The 23066-nt window shown below is 33.4% G+C and overlaps 1 protein-coding gene and 1 long non-coding RNA gene across 5 annotated transcripts in view; one reads left to right on the top strand and one right to left on the bottom strand.

The window, feature by feature from the left end:
• LOC129908313 (uncharacterized) overlaps window positions 1-23066 on the bottom strand; it is a 93115-nt gene that overhangs the window by 39430 nt on the left and 30619 nt on the right. The window lies entirely within an intron of this gene.
• LOC129908310 (band 7 protein AGAP004871) overlaps window positions 3795-23066 on the top strand; it is a 63210-nt gene continuing 43938 nt past the window's right edge. The window contains exon 1 of one of the 4 annotated variants that reach the window (XM_055984719.1): window positions 3795-4296. In XM_055984719.1, the coding sequence (XP_055840694.1) occupies window positions 4152-4296 (145 nt within the window). In that variant the 5' untranslated portion in view covers window positions 3795-4151. Of the gene's footprint in view, window positions 4297-4967; window positions 5023-23066 lie in introns of those variants that run through there. The other 3 variants (XM_055984720.1, XM_055984721.1, XM_055984725.1) reach the window with 3 other exon arrangements.

The following is a 23066-nucleotide window of genomic DNA, read 5'->3' as shown; positions in this document are numbered from 1 at the left end:
AAAGTCTATAAAAAAAGTTGGGTGGAAGGGTGTTTTTTCGCGGACAAGAGGGAGGGGATGAAGCTCAATTGGTTCCAAAAAGCTAATAATTCATTTTATTTTTGGTTATCATGACAAATTAAACGTTTATACATAATTTTTTAGACGTTTTACACGAATCATTGGCTTTTTGGGACCAATTGCAGAATTTACAGTCTCTTCGAAAAAAAACACCCTTTCACCTAAATTTTTTTTATGAAAACTCTTTATTCTTGCTTTCTATCCCAAATTCAATGTTTTCATCAAATTTCATTAGGGTGACAAATCATTTTTGTTTTCACTCAAAAAAACACCCTTTCAACCATGACATTTTTAAAGACACTTTAGATTCTTGTTTCTAATCTTAAAAGTAACATAATTGCCGAATTTTAATAGGGCAACACTAATACTACTCTAGTATTGCATACTTTTGCAAATATGCTTATATTTTCTCTACACTAAAAAAATACACCCTTTCACATGAAAACAAATTATAGATTTCTTTTATTCGTAATTCCCATGGGGATTTAATGAATTTCGTAAGGGTACCATTTATACCATTGATTTTATCAGACTTATCGCGGATTTTTTCCTATTTCCCAAAAAAACACCCTTTAACCTAAAATATTTGTATAGCCTTTTTGGGTTCTTGGTTTCTGTTATTAATGAAACATTTTTACCAATTTTCATTGGTGTAACAATTTTTTCCCGGTTTTCGTGGTACTTATTCCAAATTTCACCATTTCTTTAAAAAAAAAACACCCTTTCACTCAAGATAACTTTTTACACTTTATAGATTCTTAATTCTTATACCAACAAAAACTTTAGCACCAAGTTTTAAAAATTAATAAAAATTAAGTCAGCTGTTATGGTACCTTTCTCATACATAACTTAACCCATCAAAAAAACACCCTTTCACCGAAAATATTTTTGAGAACTTTTTAAATCCTTTGTCCCTGCTTTATGCAAAACCTTCGTCCCGAATTTCATCAGTGTAGCATGTTTTTAACGGTTATATTTACCGACTTCCAAAAAGGAGGAGGTATTCAATTCGTCTGTATTTTCTTTTTTTTTTTTTATGGTTGTTACCGCATAACTTTCGACTGAGAGAACCAATTTTGATAATTCTTTTTGTATTGGAAAGCCGGTGGCTGCAGTGTGGTCCCATTTCAATTTCGTTAATTTTTAGCCATAGGAACTATTTTAAAAACCATAAAACCCAGTTTTGATCTATGGAATTCGGTTTTGTTTTTTTGCTAAAAATGATTATTTACCTGTTGAAGTAAATAAACAAGCACCCTTGTTTTTAATCGGCAATAACTTTTCTTAGAGCAGTCATAATCGCTTTATCTGTCATTAGATTCAGCATCAAAAAATACTTTAAAAACATGTGTCATATGATAATATTTCATAAACAATTATTTTCACTATATTTTTGAGCTTCATCCCCTCCCTCTTGTCCGCGAAAAACACCCTTCCAACCAAATTTTTTTTATAGACTTTTTTAATTCTTGGTTCTTATCCCAAAAGCAAACTTTTTGCCAAGTTTCATGAGTGTAACAATTTTTTTTTATTTGTTGATTTTATGTACTATTTCACCTGTAGCAGCAGAGTAATGGTTTTGTGGAACAAAGTTTTTGGTTTTCCGAGTAAGAAGTCTCAGTTTCATCCTCATTTCATTTCAAGACTACTAATTTCCGCCTTTTATTTGTTCGAATTTATTAATGCTGTTGATTTTCCGCATACCTAAATAGTTTATCGAAGAAGGTGCCTCCGTGCAATCACGTGATCTTAAAATTTTCGAAGAATTCGACAGAATTTCGAAGTTGGAAAGATATACAGTCTTGATTTGAAATTCTTTGACCTTTCTCTACATTACTGAGTATGAAGATTTTGTTGACCTAACCGGCAAGAAGCCACACTGGCACATAGTTTCTTCAATACCTTCTATATTTTATAAAGAATTGAATCTTTTTTACTCAAATATTTATACAAATCTTGCTTTCCAGTCCAATTCCCATAACCAGAAACCAACTTAAAAGGTCATTTTGTAAAACCTTCGAATGTTATTTGGACAACTATGTCAATGAATCCACTTCTTCTACACTCTTGTAGATTCATTAGGCTGGTGCGTTGGATTTCATATGCTCTACGAGTCCTATCTATTTTCAGCTTTTTTACTAGGTCCATGCAAAGGGGCTGAACGCTGAACGCTGAACATTGTTCTTATTCCTTCGTTCTCCCGGAATGATTAAGGTCTTCCACAGATGAAACCTCTCAACAATATTCGATCTTGGTTGTAGCTCATGTATTATTTTGTCATTTGAGATTGAATACTCTTAAAATAGATTGTTGGCCTAGAGAGAGTCTACTCTTGTTAATTGGTGTAGTGTGTAGGAATAATGTGCGTTTATTATGATGAAATTTAGGCAGACTAGAAAGTCAATCGGTCGAATTCAGTTGCCGAAAATATATTCGTTGAACAAATGATACCTGTTTTTGACAAAAAGTCCATTGAAGATATTTAAGTCATTCTTTTGATAGTAGTCATTTGATTTGATGTCTCTCGGATTTCCGAGAATGTTTCTTTCTGTGGTTCTTTTTCTCAGTTTGGTGTGGGTCAGGTTTAGCGCTGATTGCACTAACACGATAAATCACATTTTGCTTTGGACATTCTCCAGGTTCACCGCTAACTAACGTGTTCGGTTTACCATTTTTTTTTTTTTATGTAGTTGTCAAAATTTGGATCATACATTCGAGGCTTTTAGTTTGTTAATAAAAAATAAATTTACTACTTCACCGGCCGCAATTACTCCTCCAATAGAAGTTTCAACTTGAATGGCTAGAAATCAAGACAGATTTAAACTATTGCCATAGTGAGTGAATAAAGAAAAGGCTGTATCTCCACTTTTCATTTTTTAATGAAATCGGCTTTTTAAGGCAAAACTACACATGTTGCCTGGAAATTGGAAATTGCTAGCCTTATTTTTCATATAAAATGGCCCTTCAAAAACTAGATTTCATACAAACCTATTTGAATCTCGCACAGTTTTTGGCGATTTATGAATAAATGGTTTAAATGGAAATACGACCTTTTGCTTGTTCATTCCTCAACTACAAAATATGAGGTGTTCCCCAAGTGGGGAATCAACGTTCATTCAGTCGGGAGAGTTCCATACGCTGATCTATCCAATTTTGTGTGGGCTGTCCGGAGGTTGTGGGTCACTAGATTTATGCCATTCTTATTTATATTAACATTTTATACCTATTTACAGTATGTTCACATTGTACACCCTAAAAATGACCTTTGATGTGGGCTACAACAAGGTCTTTCGTCTTAAAACTTATACTTATGGTTTCAAGCCGAAAGACGATAACAACACCAATTTTTTTTTAATTCTCACCATAAAATTTCTATTTCCGTTTTAATTTTGTTCAAATCGAGTGATGCAGACTGTATAAAATGAGGGCTTGTTGTTTCTATATTATACTAAGGAAAAGGGGTATCATATAGTAAAACAAGTGCACGAATTAAGAATTGTATGCCACATCATAAAAAAGGACATTAGGAAGACATGCGCTTTTACGATAGTTTTCAATTTTTTTTTTTTTTTGTTATATTCATCTTTTGTTGCTTTGCATTTCCCTTCCGACAATTCCCAGAACAACAATTCAAAATCCATTATTCGCTAAGCCACAGTGGTCAGTTGTGACTTGTGAGTTATACCGGTTGATAAAATAGAACAAAACAAAAAAAAAACTATTTTTGTTTTGTTTAAACGTCCTTTTAACGGTTTTTCTTTTCTAAAGTGTCACAGCTAGAATATAGAATAAAAAATGAAGGTTCCAATAACTTGTCGCGAGTTTTTGTGGTGATTGAAATGAAATATCAGTTCATGTTGTGTGGTTGTGTGGAGTTGTGTGTCAAAGATCACAGGACACTATACCTATTTGATTAATTGACTTGGTGCCTGCCCAAAATTAACAACTTTTCAATCAGTTAGTATTATTCGGCGTGTTCACGAATTAATTTACTGTCAAATCAGTATTTAGAAGGGTTTTTTTTTTTTATTAAGGTGTGGTTGATTGTGAATCAAATTTAACGGTTTTAATTGTGTTGTGGAATTTCGGGAATGACACCAACAATGCAATCACATTCACAACCAATCAAACTTGCCACCTTAACTGGGGGAGGAGGAGGTGGTGGAGGAAGTAGTTCTAGGGGTAGTTTCACTCGACGGCCGGAAACAGCTTCTGGATCGTCAATGTATAGCAAAGGTGAGTTAGATTCTTATTTTAAAAAGCAATTTTAATAATTTTTCAAAAATTATAAATAAAATCAATAGAGTTGTGACAAACGACAATTAAAACTTTTAAAAAAAGAATAAAAACTTAGTTGTGAAATTGCATGTGTCAGAAATTGCATTAGGTACATAGTGTGTGTTTAGTTAGGAAAATGAAATTTTTTTAAAAATAGCTTTGAAAAAAATTTGCATGTTATACAAAACTGTCACTAGAGACAATATACCAATATTACCTCCAATGTTGATAGAAATCTAATATGAATACGCGTGCAAGCTATGTTCCTACTCATATGTATAATTACTAAGGACTATTGTTTGTGAGTGTGTTGTGTTATGTGTTTTAATGATGGGTACTTTCAAGTAAGACTATTATATTGCATATCGCGTGTGGTGTCTGGAGCTATTATTTTTTTATTTTTATTTTTAATATTCTAGGATACTCATCCTTTTTATCCGTCTGATATGGTCATTTGTATGTGAAGACTGACAAAGTGCAGTGGGTGTGTTGAAAAATCATGATTAATCTTTGAAGTTAATGTGACTAATTAGTTAAAATCAAATATTGAAAAATTTATTTTCATTAGAAGAAAAATTTGAAAAAAAAGGAATTAAAAACAGTTTTATAAAAAAAAAAAAAGAATAAACTAGTTTAATAGTATTATGAAGGTGCAATTAATTCGAAGTTCCCAACAAAGATTAAGTGAGTAAGAATAAATTAAGTTGTATTACTTTGGGATTTGCAGTGGAGAAGCTTTTTTACGGATCTTGAATATGAAATTAGAATTAATTTTGTAGGAGTGTTAAAATAGGCATCCAAAAGAGGGAAAAACTTTGAGACTCCTCAAGTCAAAGGATGAAATACCTACTTTTGAAGTAAAAGTCACTTGAACTTTCAACTGGATTTTGTTAATTGCTTCAGTTAGAATAAAATAAAATTTCTTTTCGTTATTCTTCTTCTTGAGAGAATGGAATATGGAAGAAAGCAAAATTTGTCCAAAATTGTTGTTTTGAAATTTTATAATAAAAATTAACTTTCAACAGGGTGATTAAGGCTACAAAAGACATGAATAGTCTTTAATTGATACTTTAAAACAAAAAATTACAAAAATGTCATCTTACCACAGTCATTCTAAATATATTTTAGACTAAGTTTAATCAAAACTGTCACAATAATTTTAAACAAATTTAAACGCCTATAATGGTTTTTATTTTAAGTATATAGTAAATAAATACAAATACAATACTAATATATTTTTAAAACTAAATACATAAAGTAAAAAACCAAAATTAGATTATTCAAATAGACTTTAAAGTTTGGATGCATTTCTGGAAAATATCCAAAAAAAATGGTAGGTAACTTTTTTTGAAATACAATATTATCATACAATTTCTGTAGATAATCTGCAATAAAAATGTTAGCTTACAAGCTGAGATGAAAATATCTTACAAAAACGATTTCAATTACAAAATACACTATAGCTGCGCTCATTATATCGCCTATTCCCTAATAAAAACAATATTGGTGATAGTATGCAACCCTGTGTGGCTTCACTTTTAACTTCAAATTCGTCTGAAAGTTTTCCTCCATGCAGGACGTGGTGTTGTAAAATGTTTGATTATATTTTTAAAATCTTAGTCAACAATGACATTCATTTTTACTTGCGATATATGTATGTAGGTAGCGTAAGGTAAGCTGTTGAGTTCCCGGGGCAAAATAATCAACTGTGACATAAAAAAGGTTTCTTTAAGCTCTATTCAGAACTGAAAACTAAAAGTTTCTTGTAACTCTGGTTCCTGAGATATTTTCAAAGAAATTTTTTTTATCTTCCTTTCTATTTCTTACATTCCAAAGCCGATACCTTTCGACATCTCGGAATAGGTTTTGATTCTTGAATTAAAGATATGAGTTATATAATATCAACAGGTTATAAATTCGGGTAAAAAAAAATTATAAATCGAATAAATTATTATAATAATAATTTTCTCCAAATTCCTCGAGTGAGATATCAAAAATGAAAACCAAGAGTTTCTTTGAGATCTGGTTAATTTTATGAATGCTTTAAAAAACTTAAACATTTCTAAACGATTTTTTACGAGAAGAGCAAATACGAGTGTCTTGCATTTTATTTTTTGTTCAGTTGAGACAGACAAAACTCTTTGTGTTGCGCTTTTCTGCCAACTTTGCACTGGCAGATAAACATACAGCTTCATGACTTCTCAAGTACTTGAGCAAGTAAACGAATTCATGGAAAAAGTCTTTAGCACTCTTACAGTGACAAGAATCCTCAAAGATCTTTATAGTATAGTTCTGGAGAGGTGGTCTTCAATGCTGTTCTATTCTACTGGTATCCACGGTTACCGCTCTACAAAAAAATTTTTTCCCCGAAATTTTTCAAAATTTACCAACTCCAAGAAAAATCTACCAAAGTTAAATTCTCTAAAACATCACATTCATTTAACAAAAATAAATAATTTTCAATTTTTGCTGTATATTAAAATATTACGTGAAAAATTATTTGGGCTCAATATTCTAGGTATACCAATTATTCCAAAATCTACCAAACTGAGCTTTAGTCTACCAACCTACCAGATCAATCAAAATCTACCAAATTAAAATTCTACCAAAATGGTAACCGTGCTGGTATCTTTCCTATTTGATGATAAAACAGCTTTTGGCCAAATTTGACAAAACAAAAGTCAAACTTCTTTAGCCTTCTCCAACCGACCACTGATCTGATAGTTTATCTCGCCAAAAAGTAGGGTAAATCTTTACATCATTTTGGAGAAAGTTAAATTGATGCTCTTGATTTTTCAAAAGTATTTACTTCCATTCGAATCATTCAAAATAAGTCTTATTGGCTGGATCAAGTATGAAATCCACAAAATAAATACTGATGTACCCCAAGGTTCTGTTCTGTTTTTGTTTCCGTTTCTTTATACCTTTGTGAAACTTAAAAGCCGTGTTTTGCGGATCTTGAATAGTAAAATATGATACACGTTTATTAAATTTAAAAATTGCGTATAGGTATTACTTAAATCTTCAAAAACATAATGTTACTAATTCTCATTAAGACAGAACTTGCCTTTCATGCCACTATTCTTGGGTGGTTCTTCCATGAAAGAAACAGAATGGATGCCTTCACTTCCAAAGGAATATAATATAAATATGTACATCATACAATAGGAAGACGAGCTCACAAAAATAGTCAAAAATGAAAAAGATTTTTAATGAATTCATTTCAATATAAATGTCGTATGTTTTCGTCTATAAATGCGTTTGATCTTGGTTTCAAATGACTTTCTGTCTTATAATTTAAAGTCTCATTTCGATCCACATTGCTTCACTCATTTAAGAGCTTTTTAATTTCCATAAATGTCAACAACAGTAAACAAATCATATCAAAATAATATCTTCAAGTGACATTGACGCTCCTTGAAAACTCTCCTTAAAAAAAGAAAACCCTTGAATCACTATTTTTAAAGTTTATTTTTAAACTCATAAAAAAAACAACTACAACAACAAGTGGTTGCGCCCATGCTGGCTAAACAATTCTGCGATATTGATTTTCCATTAGGAAAATACTATTTTCCACCCCATAATGTCCCCCACTGATTCAATGTTAATGTGCATATTTTCTTTTATAGCTTCCTTGGTGCGAATCAAATGGATTTTGCAATAAATGTGTAGTCATTTGTCAGCTCGCATAAGATAGCTTATAACAGAAATGAAAACGTTGGGCAAAACTTGGTGATTTTTGTATATTTTTGTTGAATGTCAACAAATCATCAAAAAACTATAGAATTAACTTTTCCGAAATTAAACAATACCCTATTTTGTAAAATAAACATGAAACATTTTATAGTCATCAAATCCTTTAAGTATTGAGTATGACATTAATTAAAGTCAATTTTGAAAACTGACGTTTAATGGGAGTATTAAAATAAAAATGTTAAAATACACTAAATTTAGAACAAAGAAAATGTAATATAGTCATTATTAACACATTAGATTAATTAAATGAGTTATGATTGCTTAAATATAAAAATTTGTATTTGTGTTCCATTAAACAACTTAAATAAGTGTTGGTCAATTATTCTATCTGATTTCAAAGACGAATTTTTGATAATTTTGAGTGAATCATTTTCTTTGCAAGTTCAAAAATAAAAAAAAAAAAACAAATTCTTTCGAAAAAATAAGAAAGTGTTATATTTTTGACGTGATATTGTCTTATAAATTGATGAACCCTGACTGCATCTACAAAAAAAACGTGAATAATTTTCCCGTTCTGCCTGAGCCTGTTAGCAGTGTGATATGATATGGATATGATATGGGTCTGATATGGTATTTTTTCTAAGGCCCTAATTTTTGACATATGAATTTTTGAAAAACTTATAAAAACTTAATAGCTTGCAAAAATCTCAAACAGGACTTCTAAGTGAGATTGATTCACATATCGTCCCGTTTCTGCTTGAACCTCGTAGGTACATTTTTTCAAAGATTTGTTTTTTCTCTTAAACAGTGCTCTAAAACTTACAGAAAGAATAGATACAAGGGTTTTACTTTAGAAACAACTCAATCAATATGTCTTAAACATAACTTGATTTCCTTTTGTTCAATTCATATTTTTAATTTAGAGAAAAACGTACATTTTTTTCAAGAACTTAACAAAATTTGCTGTGTAGATACGTGGTTCACGCAGAAACGGGACGATATGTGCGCAGTGAGTTTTACCGAAAAATAGGAAAAACTATACTTTTTGCCCGAATTTTTTGACCATTTTGAACTATTTTTATATCTTTTTGATTTTGATGGAAAGATAAGTAAAATTTACTATATTTACGCAAAATTTTTATTATTTTCAAAATCACATTTTTGAGATAATCTTATAAAGATAGTCTATTTTTAACACGTACTTAAAAGGTTTGTAAACTTGATTGATCTCTATATTACCTTTTTAACATTTGATAATTTATACATAACAATACATGTTCTACAAGCTGCACAATTTTATATTCAAAAAGTGCAAAATTTTCACAAAATACCTGTGAATATCGTTCACCAGTTAGTACCGTAATCTCAATTTTAAATTTCAATATGTTCAACAGGTTAATGCAAGAAAAAAAGCTTGTTTTTAATGACAACTGATTGCATTAAAAAAATTCCAGTACTTATGAGAACATCTAAGCTTATTATCTCGAGAAACATCAATTAAAGAAATTCAATTATGAGAACTGTTTTGTAGGAAATTGAATCTTCACAACTTTTTTATACACAATTTTAGATTAGCCATTTCTGAAATCACACCAAAATAAGACCGATAAAAACAAAAAAAAATCATGAAAAAGGGCTTTTCTGACCTGTCCTGTGGCACTGGCGCAAGTTACAGTAACTTTGTAGAAGGATCTTTTATAGATCGTTTAATCTTGAGTAATTTGCTTTTTGGCTCGTTGAAATAGTATACGAGGGCGGTTTGAAAAGTTCTCGGCCTGACCAATAAAACGCAATAAATTTTAAAACTTTTTTTTAATCCCTTTTTGCAAATTCTTTTCTTATGCCAATACACTCATTTCATGTGTTTTCTGGTGCTTCTATTCCCTTTTTATAGGCCGATTCCTCCAACTCTTCAAAAAACAGCTCCGACTCAGCAATCACCTCCTCTTTGGTGAAGAATTAGCGTCCAGACAATTTTTTTTTTTAGTTTGGAAAGAGGTAGTAGTCTGCTGGTGCCAAATTAGCTGAATAAGGGGGTGGTTCAGTACTCCAAATCGAAGTTCATGGAGTTTAGATTCTCTCTAGAGATTTCAACTCGATTGAATATTTGTTGTTTTTTAAGCAAACGCTGCAGCCACCTTGCGGAACGTTTTTTCGACCCCAATTGTTCGGTCAAAATGTGGTAAACCCGCTCAGAAGAGATCCCCATGGTCTTGCTTATTTTTCGCAATTTTAACCTTCGGTCGTCTAAAACCATTTTATGGACTTCATCGACGTTTTCTGAAAAGGTGGATGTTGTTGGCTTCCGCTTTCGGGATCATCTTCGACGCTCTGTCTGCCATGTTTAAATAAGGCTGCCAACTTTTTGACCGTGGAATATGAAGGTGCATATTCCCCCGATGTCTAATAGAAGTCTTCTTTAATTTGATTTGGTGTCATATTCTTTTTGGCCAAATTTTAATAACGGCTTAAATTTAATTTTTTTTTCGTTATTAACAAAAGATAAGTTCAAACAAAAAATTGCTCTGATAAAAATTCGTGTCCAATTTTAATGAAACTTAACATATAATCATAATATATATTAGGCTATTTCGGTAATTAAAATTAATTTTTTTAAACAACGCAATCTATGTTAAACAACGCCATCTATGTTTTCAAACCGCCCTCGTACGTATAACCCAAAAAAAAAAAAAAAAAAACAACTTCTATGGATCTTAACTTATAAAATACGGTTCTCCCATGGATGCCACAATAAAAACTTGACCAAATTGAAAGAATCATCAAAATAGATGTTTCAATTCACATCAACCTTGGTTTTCTCTTTTTCCGTAGCAACGAAATTATTTTAAACATAGAAATTGACTAAAACAGCTCCGTGATTTTCCAAATTAAAATGAAAACTCTCAATATCTTTTTTTTCAGTATTATAAGATATAAATCAAAAAGGATATAATTTAATTAATAAACAAGTCAATTTGTATATTTGTCCACATGAATAAATTTTAAATCAAATATGTTACAAATATTTCCTTTAAAAACAATCACGTTTCAAAATGATTCCCAAATGCAAAGCAATATTTCTCTCACGTTTCAGCAAAGTGTACATTTTTTTTAATGCAAACCATTTTCCAGGAAGATGCAATCGATACATTTAAGATTTTATAAAAATAAAACGTGCAGTGAAAGCTAAAGAAGCAAAAGAATTTTGAATACAAACTAACCACCTTCTTCGTTGAGAAAATTCACAATGTTGCTTCTTTTTATTTCTTCTAAAAAAAAAACGTGACTGTATTTTCTTGTTTATTCAGACTTCTCCACCTTTAAAGGTCAACACGTTTATTAAAAAATCGTTTAGATTATAGTACCTAATACAAATAGTTTATATAGAGGTTGAACAGAAGGTATCCTTGTGTTCCGTTCCTTCTGATACGCGTAGTATAATTTTGTGAAAATATGGTAAAATGTTATGATTAACATGTAATAGTCACACACGTTTTCTTATTGATTACTCTCTAATAAGTACCATAACGGGTTAAGTAGGTAAAGCAAAGAAATGTCCTCCAAAAATAACAATCAATTATTACAGTAATCACAGTCTGTTGTCGTAATTTTATTTTTTTTTTTTCAACACTTATTCAATAGTATCTTATTTAAATGTGTAAATAAAGTCTCAAAACGGTCTTAAAACGGATAAGACTTTTCTTTTTTGTAACCCTACATCTTTGAGTGTTATCTTTTCTACACCACCCCAATAGGGTTGCACTTAGTTCTATTTATAGGATGGATGCTGTTACATTCAATCTTGTATTTTTTTTTTTCTTTTACAAAATCTTTTATTTTCCTATTTCCAAATGTGTTCTTGACGTCATTGTTCATTCTGTTTCCATTACTATTGGGTGTCATTGTCAGTTTCATTTTAAATGTCAATCGTCCATTTATTCAACGGTAAGGGTACTTTACCCTATAATCACATTATTCTTTAAAATGTAGTCGAGCATACGAAATTCCTGTCTAAGGATTCAATAAAAATCGATTTTTTTTTCTTATCAGCAGTAAATTTTACATTTATTTTTCTTTCAATTTTTTTTTTTAGTGTTTTTGATGTTTAAAGGATGACAGCTAGCGAGTAAAACAAAACCAGTCAGTTTTAATTTTGATTTTTTTATTTTACTTAAGTGGGATGTTGTTTTTTGTTTTTTTTTTATTAAAGGTTTAGGGTTTGTTGATATGCGACAAGATTTATTTAGGTTCAAGTATTTTGTTGTATTTTACAAACCTTTTTGACTTTTGTAAACAATAAAAAAGGAGTTCCGATCTATATTTTCAAATTTTGTGTGCTTTGTTACAAATGTGTGTTAAGCTTACTATGTATACATATACATTATGTACTTAAAATTATTCCAGTTAAGTGAATGTTGTCGGGTGGCCCGGACTCAGCATATAGCATAATAACATCACAAAAATTTAAGAAAGTGCTGAGTAAACCGAGCGCTGCATCTTCTATCTCTAGGTCTAGACCTTCATATCAAATATAAGATGTCGTTCAGTGCATTATAAGTTGTTGGTTGTTGGAAGTCAAAACTTTTCGGTCACAGTGCACTGTGGTTTCGCCCATACGACAAAAATAAAAAAATTAAGGTATTTTTTTTTGTCTAAAGTGACTTTTTCCAATAGATAACAGTTCAATATTTACTGTTACACATATTTTATCTTACAAGTCAAGTGATATCTGTTTTGTTTTAGCTTTCGAAGTGAGCTGATAATTCGATTTTCTTAAAAACCAGGTGTTAATAAAATTGATAAATTTCAACTATTTTTATTTTTTATAAAAGTGAAATTATTATTATTTTTTTGAAATGGAATTACAAAAGGAAGGTGTGTAGATTATTTTATTTATTTTTTGTGATATTTTGATGTTTAATTTTGTATTTGTGTTGGTAGAGCCATGTACTGTTTCAGTGTTTTTTCTATTTTTGTCAATTTTCAAGTAAACTTTTAAAATAGGTGAAAAAATACCATGTCCATTTGAAGAAACAAATGTTGCATCAACATCAAAAGATTCCCAGAAACGTGGTACAAGAAATTAAGTACCTTCAGATATGTACCTGATACCCACGCTTTACGGCATTCCAGTGACCCAAGAGCTGTAGGTTCGATCCCCAGTGGCTGCCAATTTGTTTCTTTTTTTTTTATAAATTGATGCTTTTGTTCAAAGTTGAAACAATTTTGATTTCAAGATGTTTAAAACGTCAAACCACTTCAAACTAACGATGTTCTACTTAGATTTTAAAATTTTCGTCTTCAAAGTAAAATCATTCCGAAAAATAGTTGAATCAACGTGGTTTTCGCTTATTTTAAGTTTTTATTGCCCTCAGTGTCCTTATCTTAATAATTGTTCAAAATTGTATGATCAGCTTGCCGTCGAGTGCGACTCGAAGTATGCATTTTTTACTTGTGGTTCAATTGGATCGAGTGTGAGGTTGATGCGCATGTTTTTCATAAATCTCCTAAAATTTCAAAATCCTTTGCTAGTATGTTTCGAGCTGAATAATTAATTCCTCCTTTTGTGACTTTTTTCAGTAAAATAAATTTTACTTTTTTTTTTTGAAATTTTGATAAAACGAAAGTCTTTTTCAAGACTTTTGAAATTTTAAAATTTAAAAACAAAATTTCCAAGAAATTTAGAAACCTTAGTGGTTAACATATATTTAATATATTTAACATGAATATTAGTCCTGAAGAAGGGTATAAGCATACCCGAAACGTCGCGTCGACTAGTACGATTTAGAATATATTGAAGAAAGACCTATAGCCCAGGAAAAATTATGGAAGTGTGCAGAATACTTGGAAAAAATTTCACCTCAGTTTCAAAATATATCTATACACTTAAAGATAGCCAGGCATTGAAGCGATTGCTTTGGCCATGACAACTATAATAAGGATTACAGGATTTCGAATTACAGTGGCTTGGAAGGCAACGTGCGTTTGGAAGGCAACGCAGTTTTTACTGCCATAAACACGTATATGGAGGGTTGTCAAATATCAATTTAAATTTGACAAATACTGAAATTTGGTCAAATTTTTACTTTATTATTCCAATTATATTTCATTTAATAACGGAAAGCATCGATTTCTGTTTTTGAAACTTTTATGAATTCGTAATAGATATCGAAATTTGATTTTTATGTACTATCAATTGATAGTTGCAAATTGCATTAAGGGTGATGTCCTGACCTGGGGCCCAATTAAACAAGACTGAGTTTTTATGTGTATTCACGAAAAAAAGTTTATCTTCACTGCCTTTTCCGATTCCACAACGGTGAAAATGAATTTTCTTGAACTTGTCAAAATTTCATAGTAGGTAGCTATATTTTTTTACCCGTACTATAAACTGTGCTATACAACCATTTTTTCAAATCTGATTTTCTGCCAAACTACTGATTCAATATGAATGCAATTTAAATTATAAACAACTTAAAATCAACGAAAACTACTATTTTTCAACTATTTTTCGGAATGATTTTGCGTTGAAGACCAAAATTTTATAATCAAAGTAGAATATCGTTAGTTTAAAAAGGTTTACCGTTATAAAACATCTTTAAATCAAAATTGTTTCAACTTTTAAAAAAAAGCATCAATTTATTAAAAAAAATAGAAAAAATTGGCAGCCGCTGGGGATTTAACCTACAACTCTTGGGTTACTAGGCGAATGATTTACCAACGTGCTATCTGCTATCTCACTGTTGAAAATAAGAGTGATAAAATGCAACAAAAGCTGAAGTCCGACAAAAATAAAAAAATTTCTTAGGTTAGGTTAGGTAGAAATGGCTGTCAGGAAAACAACTGACACACTTAGACCATTTATTGGTCCGTTGTGATACCATGATTTTGTGAGGAAATTCCTCACTAATTAAACCAGTTGGAGCTTTTAATAAAGCGGTGAAGGTTGAAGATGTCAGTATTGATTAGCTCACTGGTATCTTCTAAGAAATATTTTTCCAGGTATTTTTTACGTCTACTGGAAAGGGCAGGACATGAGCAGAGAAGATGTTGGATTGTTTCTTCTTCTTCCTCATCAAGGCAACTTCTACAGAAGTCGTTAGAGATTACGCCAAGTCTTATGGCGTGTCTACCTATGAGACAGTGTCCTGTTAAGACACCTATTACAGAGCTGATATGCAATCTGCTTAGAGACAACAAATTTTTTGAACGTTTTGGATCTAGCCTAGGCCAGATCTACTTGGTCGTTTGGCAAGTTATAATGTTTGACCATCGTATGTTTGTTGCCTCTATAGCTTCTTGCTTCAGCATGAGTTGCGATTGGTATACCAATATTTGCCTTATTGGGTAAAATTGGTATTAGAGTTCCATTTCTGGCGAGTTCGTCTGCTTCACAGTTTCCCAGAATATCTCTGTGACCCGGCACCCAGAAAAGGTGAATGTTAAACTGTTCTGACATCTCCATGAGAGATGATCGACAGTCGCGGGCAGTAACGGAGTTTGTGGAAACCGAAGCTAACGATTTAAGGGCGGCCTGGCTATCAGAGAAGATGCGGATATCCGATGTAGATATCACGTTTTCTTTGAGCCAAGTCAGTACTTCTTTAATCGCCATTATTTCCGCTTGGAACACGCTGCAGTGATTAGGGAGACGGAAGGAGAGACTAACATTAGGTCTATCGGAGTAAACCCCGCCACCCACTCCGTCATTGGTTTTAGAACCATCTGTATAGAAATGAATTGAATCATCTCTTAGAAACTCGGCATTGTCCCATTCTGATCTATTTGGGATGGTGACTTCATAATTATTGCCGAAAACCAATTGTGGGGTGGTGTAGTCGGAGTGACTGTGGATTGATCCGAATGAATTCAGAATATTTGTGTGGCCAATAGAGTTATTGGTCCATTGAGAGATGGCTTGGAGTCGAATAGCAGTGCTCGCGGCCACCTGCTTGCTGAATATATCTATGGGTGGAAGATTGAGTAATATATCAAGAGCGGCGGAAGGTGTCGAACGGAGAGCTCCGCTGATGCACATGCAGGCTGAACGTTGGACTTTGCTTAACTTGTCTCGATATGTTACTTTTTCCAGAGCAGTCCACCAAACTGCTACCCCGTAAGTGAGAATAGGTCTGATGACTGCAGTGTATAGCCAATGAGTTATTTTAGGAGATAGTCCCCATTTATTCCCTATAGCTTTTTTGCAAGAAAAGAGTGCCACTGTGGCTTTTCTTATTCTTTCTTGTATGTTGGTTTTCCAGTTTAATTTGCTATCCAAAATAAGACCCAGGTATTTGGCTTCGCTGGCAAAATTAAGTGGAACACCATTAATAGAGGGGGGGTCTAGTTGTGGAATTTTATATTTCTTTGTAAAGAGGACAAGTTCTGTTTTTTGAGGATTTACCCCCAATCCACAGTTTGTTGCCCATTTTAGTAGCTTATTTAGAGCAGTTTGCATTAGTTCTATTATAGTATGGAGATGTTTTCCTGATATGGCAATGGCGACGTCGTCAGCGTATGCAATCACTTTGAATCCATCTACTTCTAGACCGACTAGTAGTTCATTAACCACAGGAGTGGGGAGAGTACCCCTCCTTGTGGTGTACCTCTACTAACAGATCTTCTTGCTGAGAAATCTCCTAGAGTTGAGTTAATAATTCTGCTTTTCAGCATAAGGTCTATTAGCTCGCTCAGTGAGCTATCTACTTTAAGGTTCTTCAGTGCATTTGTGATTGCTATGTTGCTGACGTTGTTGAACGCGCCTTCAATATCAAGAAATGCAACTAAGGTGAACTCTTTATGATGGAGGGAATATTCAATAGTGCGCACTACAGTATGTAGTGCTGTTTCAACCGATTTCCCTTTACAATAAGCGTGTTGTGCTGTAGATATAAGATTGGGATCTATGACATTACGCAAGTGGATATCAATCATTCGTTCTAAGGTTTTAAGAAGGAATGATGATAGGCTGATAGGTCGGAGGTCTTTCGGATTGACATGAGAGAATTTGCCTGCTTTGGGTATAAATACAACTTTAACTTCTCTCCATAGGGCAGGGATGTGTTTCAATTTTACACATCCATTCAGAATTATCTCTAAGATGGGAATTAGAATATCTGATGCCATTTGAAGTTCGGCTGGTATTATACCATCCGGTCCAGCGGATTTGTATGGTTTGAAGGCGTTGATGGCCCACTTTAGCTTCTCTCTTGTAATCAGACCAAGATTGTTTTTTGAATTTGTGTCTGGCCCTGATGGGTCGACTCTGTTTATAATGTTTGAGCTACTTGGAAAATGAGTATCTAGTAGCAAATTGAGTGATTCTTCACAGGAGTTGGTCCAGGCCCCGTTATTTGTTTTCAAGGCACTGGGCATTAAAGGGTTTGTTGAGAGAATTTTTCTTAATCTAGAGGCTTCTGAAGAGTCTTCTATTTTTTCACAGAAATTTCTCCAAGAAGATGTTTTACATTTTCTTAGCTGTTTTTTGTAGACTTTCAGGGATTCTTTGTATAGGTCCCAGTCTGAAACATCTCTAGTGGATTTGGCGAGATTGAAGAGTTTTCTACAAGCTTTTCTGTGCGGTTCTAGCCCTGAGTTCCACCAGTGTGGCTTCTGCTTTCCTCTTACTTGTATGAGTGGGCAGGAGTTATTCATTGATAGGTTAAGGGCAGAAGTGAGATCATTGACTTTGTTGTCGAGATCGATTGTATTTGAGGGATAACTTAGAAGTTCAGGTTTAAGTAAGCTTGTCAGAGTTTCCCTGTATTTTTGCCAGTTAGTTTTGCGATAGTTTCGGAATGCTAACTGTTTAGTAGTCACATCGTTAAGACTAAATTGGATGTATCTATGATCAGAGAACGAGTGTTCTTCAGATACTTTCCAATTTAAGATCCTTTGATGAATCGAATCGGAGACAAGAGTAATGTCTAGTACTTCTTGTCGGTTTCTGGTAACGAATGTTGGTTCATTGCCAGTATTACTTACTATCAGGTTAGTACTCAAAATAAAATCAAAAAGTGACTCACCTCTATCATTTATGTCGGTACTTCCCCAGACCGTGTGATGGGCGTTTGCATCGCAACCAATTATGAGGCAGATCTTTTGCCTTTCAGCATCGGCTACAAGTCTCCGTAGTTTTTCGCCAGGGAGAGGGCCGAGTTGGTCATGGCCGAGATATGCCGACGCAATCCAGAGTGTTCCTTGGTCAGTTTGCAGTCTGACCGCGGTTACATCTCGATCGCTGTAATTAGGGAGTAAATATACATTAGTATTACTTCTTGCTAATATGCATGATCTGGGGTCACCTTTGTCCGATGCATATAGCAAGTTGTACCCAGGAGTCCTGAGTCCCTGAACCATGGACTTGCAGATCCATGGTTCCTGGACCAGCACCACGTCTTCCCCATTCTTGTGGATTCGGAGAAGAAGGGAGGCCGAAGCCTGCTTGGAGTGGTGAAGGTTAATCTGAACTAACTGGAGCATGAATGCTACTGTTAGTCAGATCAGCCCCCACCACCGTAAGGTCGAGGTCTTCGGATTCTGACTCAGAAGATGAACGTAGGAGTTCATCTTCACTGAGTAGAATCTTGTTGAGATATTCCTCTGTTTCCATCTCAACATCGGAGTTATCTGGTATTGGAGCCATTATGGCTGGCGTTTTAGAGCCCGAGGGGACCTCCTCAGTTGGGGAGATTACCGGCGTATCAACCTCCATTGATGGAGATGGAGGATTGATATTTAAGGCAATGTCTTCTTCTAAGGAGGGAACCTCAGGTGCCGGAAGTGATGGAGGTGCATCTTTTGCACTCTCCTCATCTTTTTTATAGATCTTTAAGGTTGTAGAAGTCCATCCAAACCTTATCTGACTTTGGTTCGCAGCTAGGGGAGTCAACGACTCCTTATTGATGACAATTATTGCCGATCTATAAGGGCCCGTTGGCTCTTCCAGCTTTGCGACTTTCCAGTCGTGAGTGGGTAGGGATGGATTTCCAAACTGGATCATTTTGAGCACAGTATCTTTGCAGGCTAGCTCAGCTGGGATACTGATGCGAGCTCTAGGTCTGCAAGGAATGCCTTCCTTTGCCACAACCTCTAGCTTGGCATCAGGCCATAGCCCCTCTAGTCTGCTGATAGCAAGCTTATATAGATCGCATGATCTCTTGTCACCGAATGCGACGAGCTTGACGCGGCCTTGGTGCCATCCCGCGTCCTCAACAACTGCAGGCTCACCCGGGTTCTCCATCATGAGAGTCCAGTAGGAGATCTGCAGTTTGTTTGAGACCATCGTCCAACGGTCAAAAGAGATCATGCCATCGACATTACTTCTATCGATAACTGCAAGGATAGACTTGTCCTTAAGAACGTCACTAAAGGACAGGTCTTTCCTAGTGTGAGTGCTGGAATTATGCACTTTTTGTCTTTTAGATTCCGAGACGGAATCCTCAACAGACCTTTGTCGCTTTGACGTTAAGTCGCTGCTGGTCAATCTTTTGCTGAGAATAGCTTTTGCCCATTCTAACTTGCTGGATTGCTCTGGGGACCGTTCGGCTATTGGTATCAACCTTAGTGCTCTATAGATCCCCTTTGCGTTCCTTATGTCATTACGGGACGCTCTTTTGCTTTCCTCTCCAGCGGAGGTGGAACTATGAGAGACAGCTACACTGCCGCTGCGGATTTGAGCACTTTTAGGGTCAGGAAGAGGTCTGTCTTGACTAGAGGTGAGACTGTAAGAGACAGACGTTTTACTGGTCAAGACATCCCCTTCCGGACCCACAGAGTTAACTATTCCTGAGTTTGGAGTAGCAATTCTGTTACTGTGTTCCTCGGCGGAAGCATGACTGTAAGAGACAGCCTTACTTCCGTCAGGGAGTGGAGTAACCAACGTGTTCTGAAGGGGTTTGCTTTGACTGAGGGTGGATTCGTAAGAGACGGTCCGTTTTTCAGTCATAGCATCCCCTTCAGGGCCCGTAGAATTATCTACATTAGTGCTTGGGGTGTCAGTAGTACTGTAAGAGACAGCCGTACTTCCACTAGTGGGAGCTACCAAGGTAGCAGGGTTTGTATTGGTGGTTGTTCGCCGGCTTCCAGTTTTGCACTTTGCAGTCTTTCTGGAGGCTGAGGTCGACTCACCTTTACTTTTCTTTTTGTCAGCGTTTTTCTTTATTTCCGCCGAGCTAACTTTTGTCACTGGCGACTTAGCCTCTTTCGAGGCCAAGCCCTCGCCGGCAGTCGCGACACCTGCCGACACTTGAACGTATATCCCCGTTCGATTTTTTATATCTTCGTTAGCTTTTTCCATGTTTTTGTTTTTCAAGTTTTCTAACATTGAGGTTATTTTTGAGTTATGTTTGTGGTGAGATCCTGCAACTGGATTGCTGGAGGATCCCACGATAAGCACCCCCACCACGACAAGGTCAACTCATAGGGGGTGAAAAAAAAAAAAAAAAAAAAAAAAATTTCTTACGTTGTTTTAATTTTATTTTGAAGAAGTTTCATGTTAATTTTTTCAACATTTAATCAACGTTGAACATTTTATGTTGCGTTTTTTCCCTCAGTGTACATTTATATAATCTTATATATAAAAGAGTGTTTGTTAAGTTTGTGTGGCCTATAAACTCGCAATTGGCTCTTCCGATGTTGGTAATTTTAAATAAAAACCCTGCACAACAAAGAATTTTTAGAATTTCTTTTTTGAAAATTTTCAGAGTCATTAAAAACAAACAAAATTTTCAGTTTTCAAAATTTTCAAAAAAAAGTCCATATGCCATTAAAAAAGAAATATTAATGGACAAATAAAAACAATGTTTCAAACAAATTCATTGATTAAAAAAAAAAAATTGAAAGTTTCTTAAAAAATCCTTAAAAACATTGTTTTGAAATGTTTCTTAATTTTTATATTTGCGAACAATTTGCAAAAGTTATTAAAATACAAACTGTTTAGTAAACTTTCCTTCGATATCAGAATGTTTAGAATAATAATTTACTTATAAAATAAATTTTGTGGCACCACACCCCAAAAAGGACCAAGGTATAGTTAGGTCCTGCCAACTCTCAACAATTGTGTGTGCTTATAATTAATTTGCAAGAATAGAATACCTGTTCTACTATACTAGTATAAAATTGGGTCATTGTGGCGTATGTGGGGTATTGGTACCTACATTGTTAACAAAATTATTATTGTTTACAAAAAAATTGTTCAATTTTAATTTACAATAAAAAATTTTATTAAAAATGAAACTTTTCATCAAACAAATACCGTGTACCATGCATACCTATTAAATAAAATGCAAGCTTTTCAAAATTGAATCAGTATAAGTGAAACATTCGCCTATATTCAATGAAAAAACAAATAAATCCCCATTGGGAGTTTTTAATTAAAATGAGAAATCAATTCGGCCCAATAAAAAACAACAAAACAAGTAAAAAAAAAAACAAAAGATATTCCGATTGCACATGAAATTGGCCCATAAATTCGATTTCACATCCTACTGACCAAGAAGAGCTAAAAGTTGTTGTTATTGTTTTTTATTTTTTTGCATGTTTGTGTCAGCATTTATAGTTCAGCAGCCACCAAAATCCGTCCAAACATTGTCGCCAGTTCAGTTTCTACACATGGATTTCTTTTTTCCGATGCAAAAAATCGAACAAAATGTGTGTGTACACTGAACCAAATCCTTACGTAAATACAACGAAAAAATTCGTTGAGCCAACGAAAATTTAATTAATTTTCAGCCGGTGAAAAATTTAATTGGCTCAACGAAATGGCTTTCATACGTTAATGAAGAACTTCATCAACTAACGAAAACTGTCGTATTTTAATGAAATTTTTCATTAAAATTTTCGATCGCGAATTAATGAATTTTTACATCACTTTACGAAAGTTTTTCATCAATTAACGTAAAATTTAATTAAACACGGTGATATTTTTATGTATTTTTTGATTAATTGATGAAAGAACTTTCGTTAGCTAACGAATTTTTTCGTAAATTTTATGAATATTTCAATTAAATTACGAAAAAATATTCGTTAGCTAACGAAACTTTTCGTTGTGTTAATAATTTTTTTTTAAGATTATAGCAGGTATATATTTATTGGCCTTGTTAAATTATTAACAGTCCAAACAAAAAATTGGCGTTTCGACCCGGTAGAGCTCACTTGGAATCATCACTTGACTTATCCGTGAGACACCTTGTCAAAACGCAAATATTTTTTATATTCAGCTCAACTTACATAGATTTTTAAACAAAAACCTAATGTGAACTATATCCAGCAAGATTAAATTTTTAGTCCATAAAACAGAAATGCACCCGGCAACGATATTTTTTCGTTAACTGATGTATTTTTTCATAAGCCAATGTAATATTTCATTAGTATATGAAGAATTTTCATAAGCTTATGAAGATTTTCGTTAGTTAATGTTGAATTTCATAAGTTAATGAATTTTTTCGTTACTTAATTAAAACTTTGATAAAGTAACGAAAAAGTTCTTATTTTTGTTCTTCAAAATGAGTATGAAATTTTTCGTTAATTGATGAATCTTTTCATTGAATTGGATTTTTTGGCACTAAAAAGGGAGAAAAAGTGTATGAAACGTTTTCATTAATTGATGAAGGTTTTCATATTACGAAAAATTACATATTTTCGTTGAGCCAACGAAAGTTTCGTTGGGCCAACGAAAATGTAGTGTATGAAACAATTTTCGTAATTTTACGAAATTTATTATTTTCAGTGTATTTGTGTTTAACAGCATTACACCGGATATCCGTAGCATTGGAATTTTCAATTTTTGTTTTGGGTTTTATTTTGGTTATCCCTTTTCTACACTATTTGCCGCCTGATTAAAAGGATCAAAGTGTCAGAAATGGCAATAAATTATTTGAAACAAAAGTCCATTCGTTTTGGTTCAATGCCAAATCGAATATATAGAATTTTATTTTGGAAGACAATATTTTCTAATCATGTTTTGGTAATGTTTTGTGAAATAAATTTATTATTTGTTTCTGTTTTTGTGGTTGAACGTGTGAATTGCTCTC

Source organism: Episyrphus balteatus, chromosome 2 (genome assembly GCF_945859705.1).
Source record: "Episyrphus balteatus chromosome 2, idEpiBalt1.1, whole genome shotgun sequence".
NCBI classification, from domain to species: domain Eukaryota; kingdom Metazoa; phylum Arthropoda; class Insecta; order Diptera; family Syrphidae; genus Episyrphus; species Episyrphus balteatus.
This window is presented reverse-complemented; position numbering and strand designations above follow the sequence as displayed.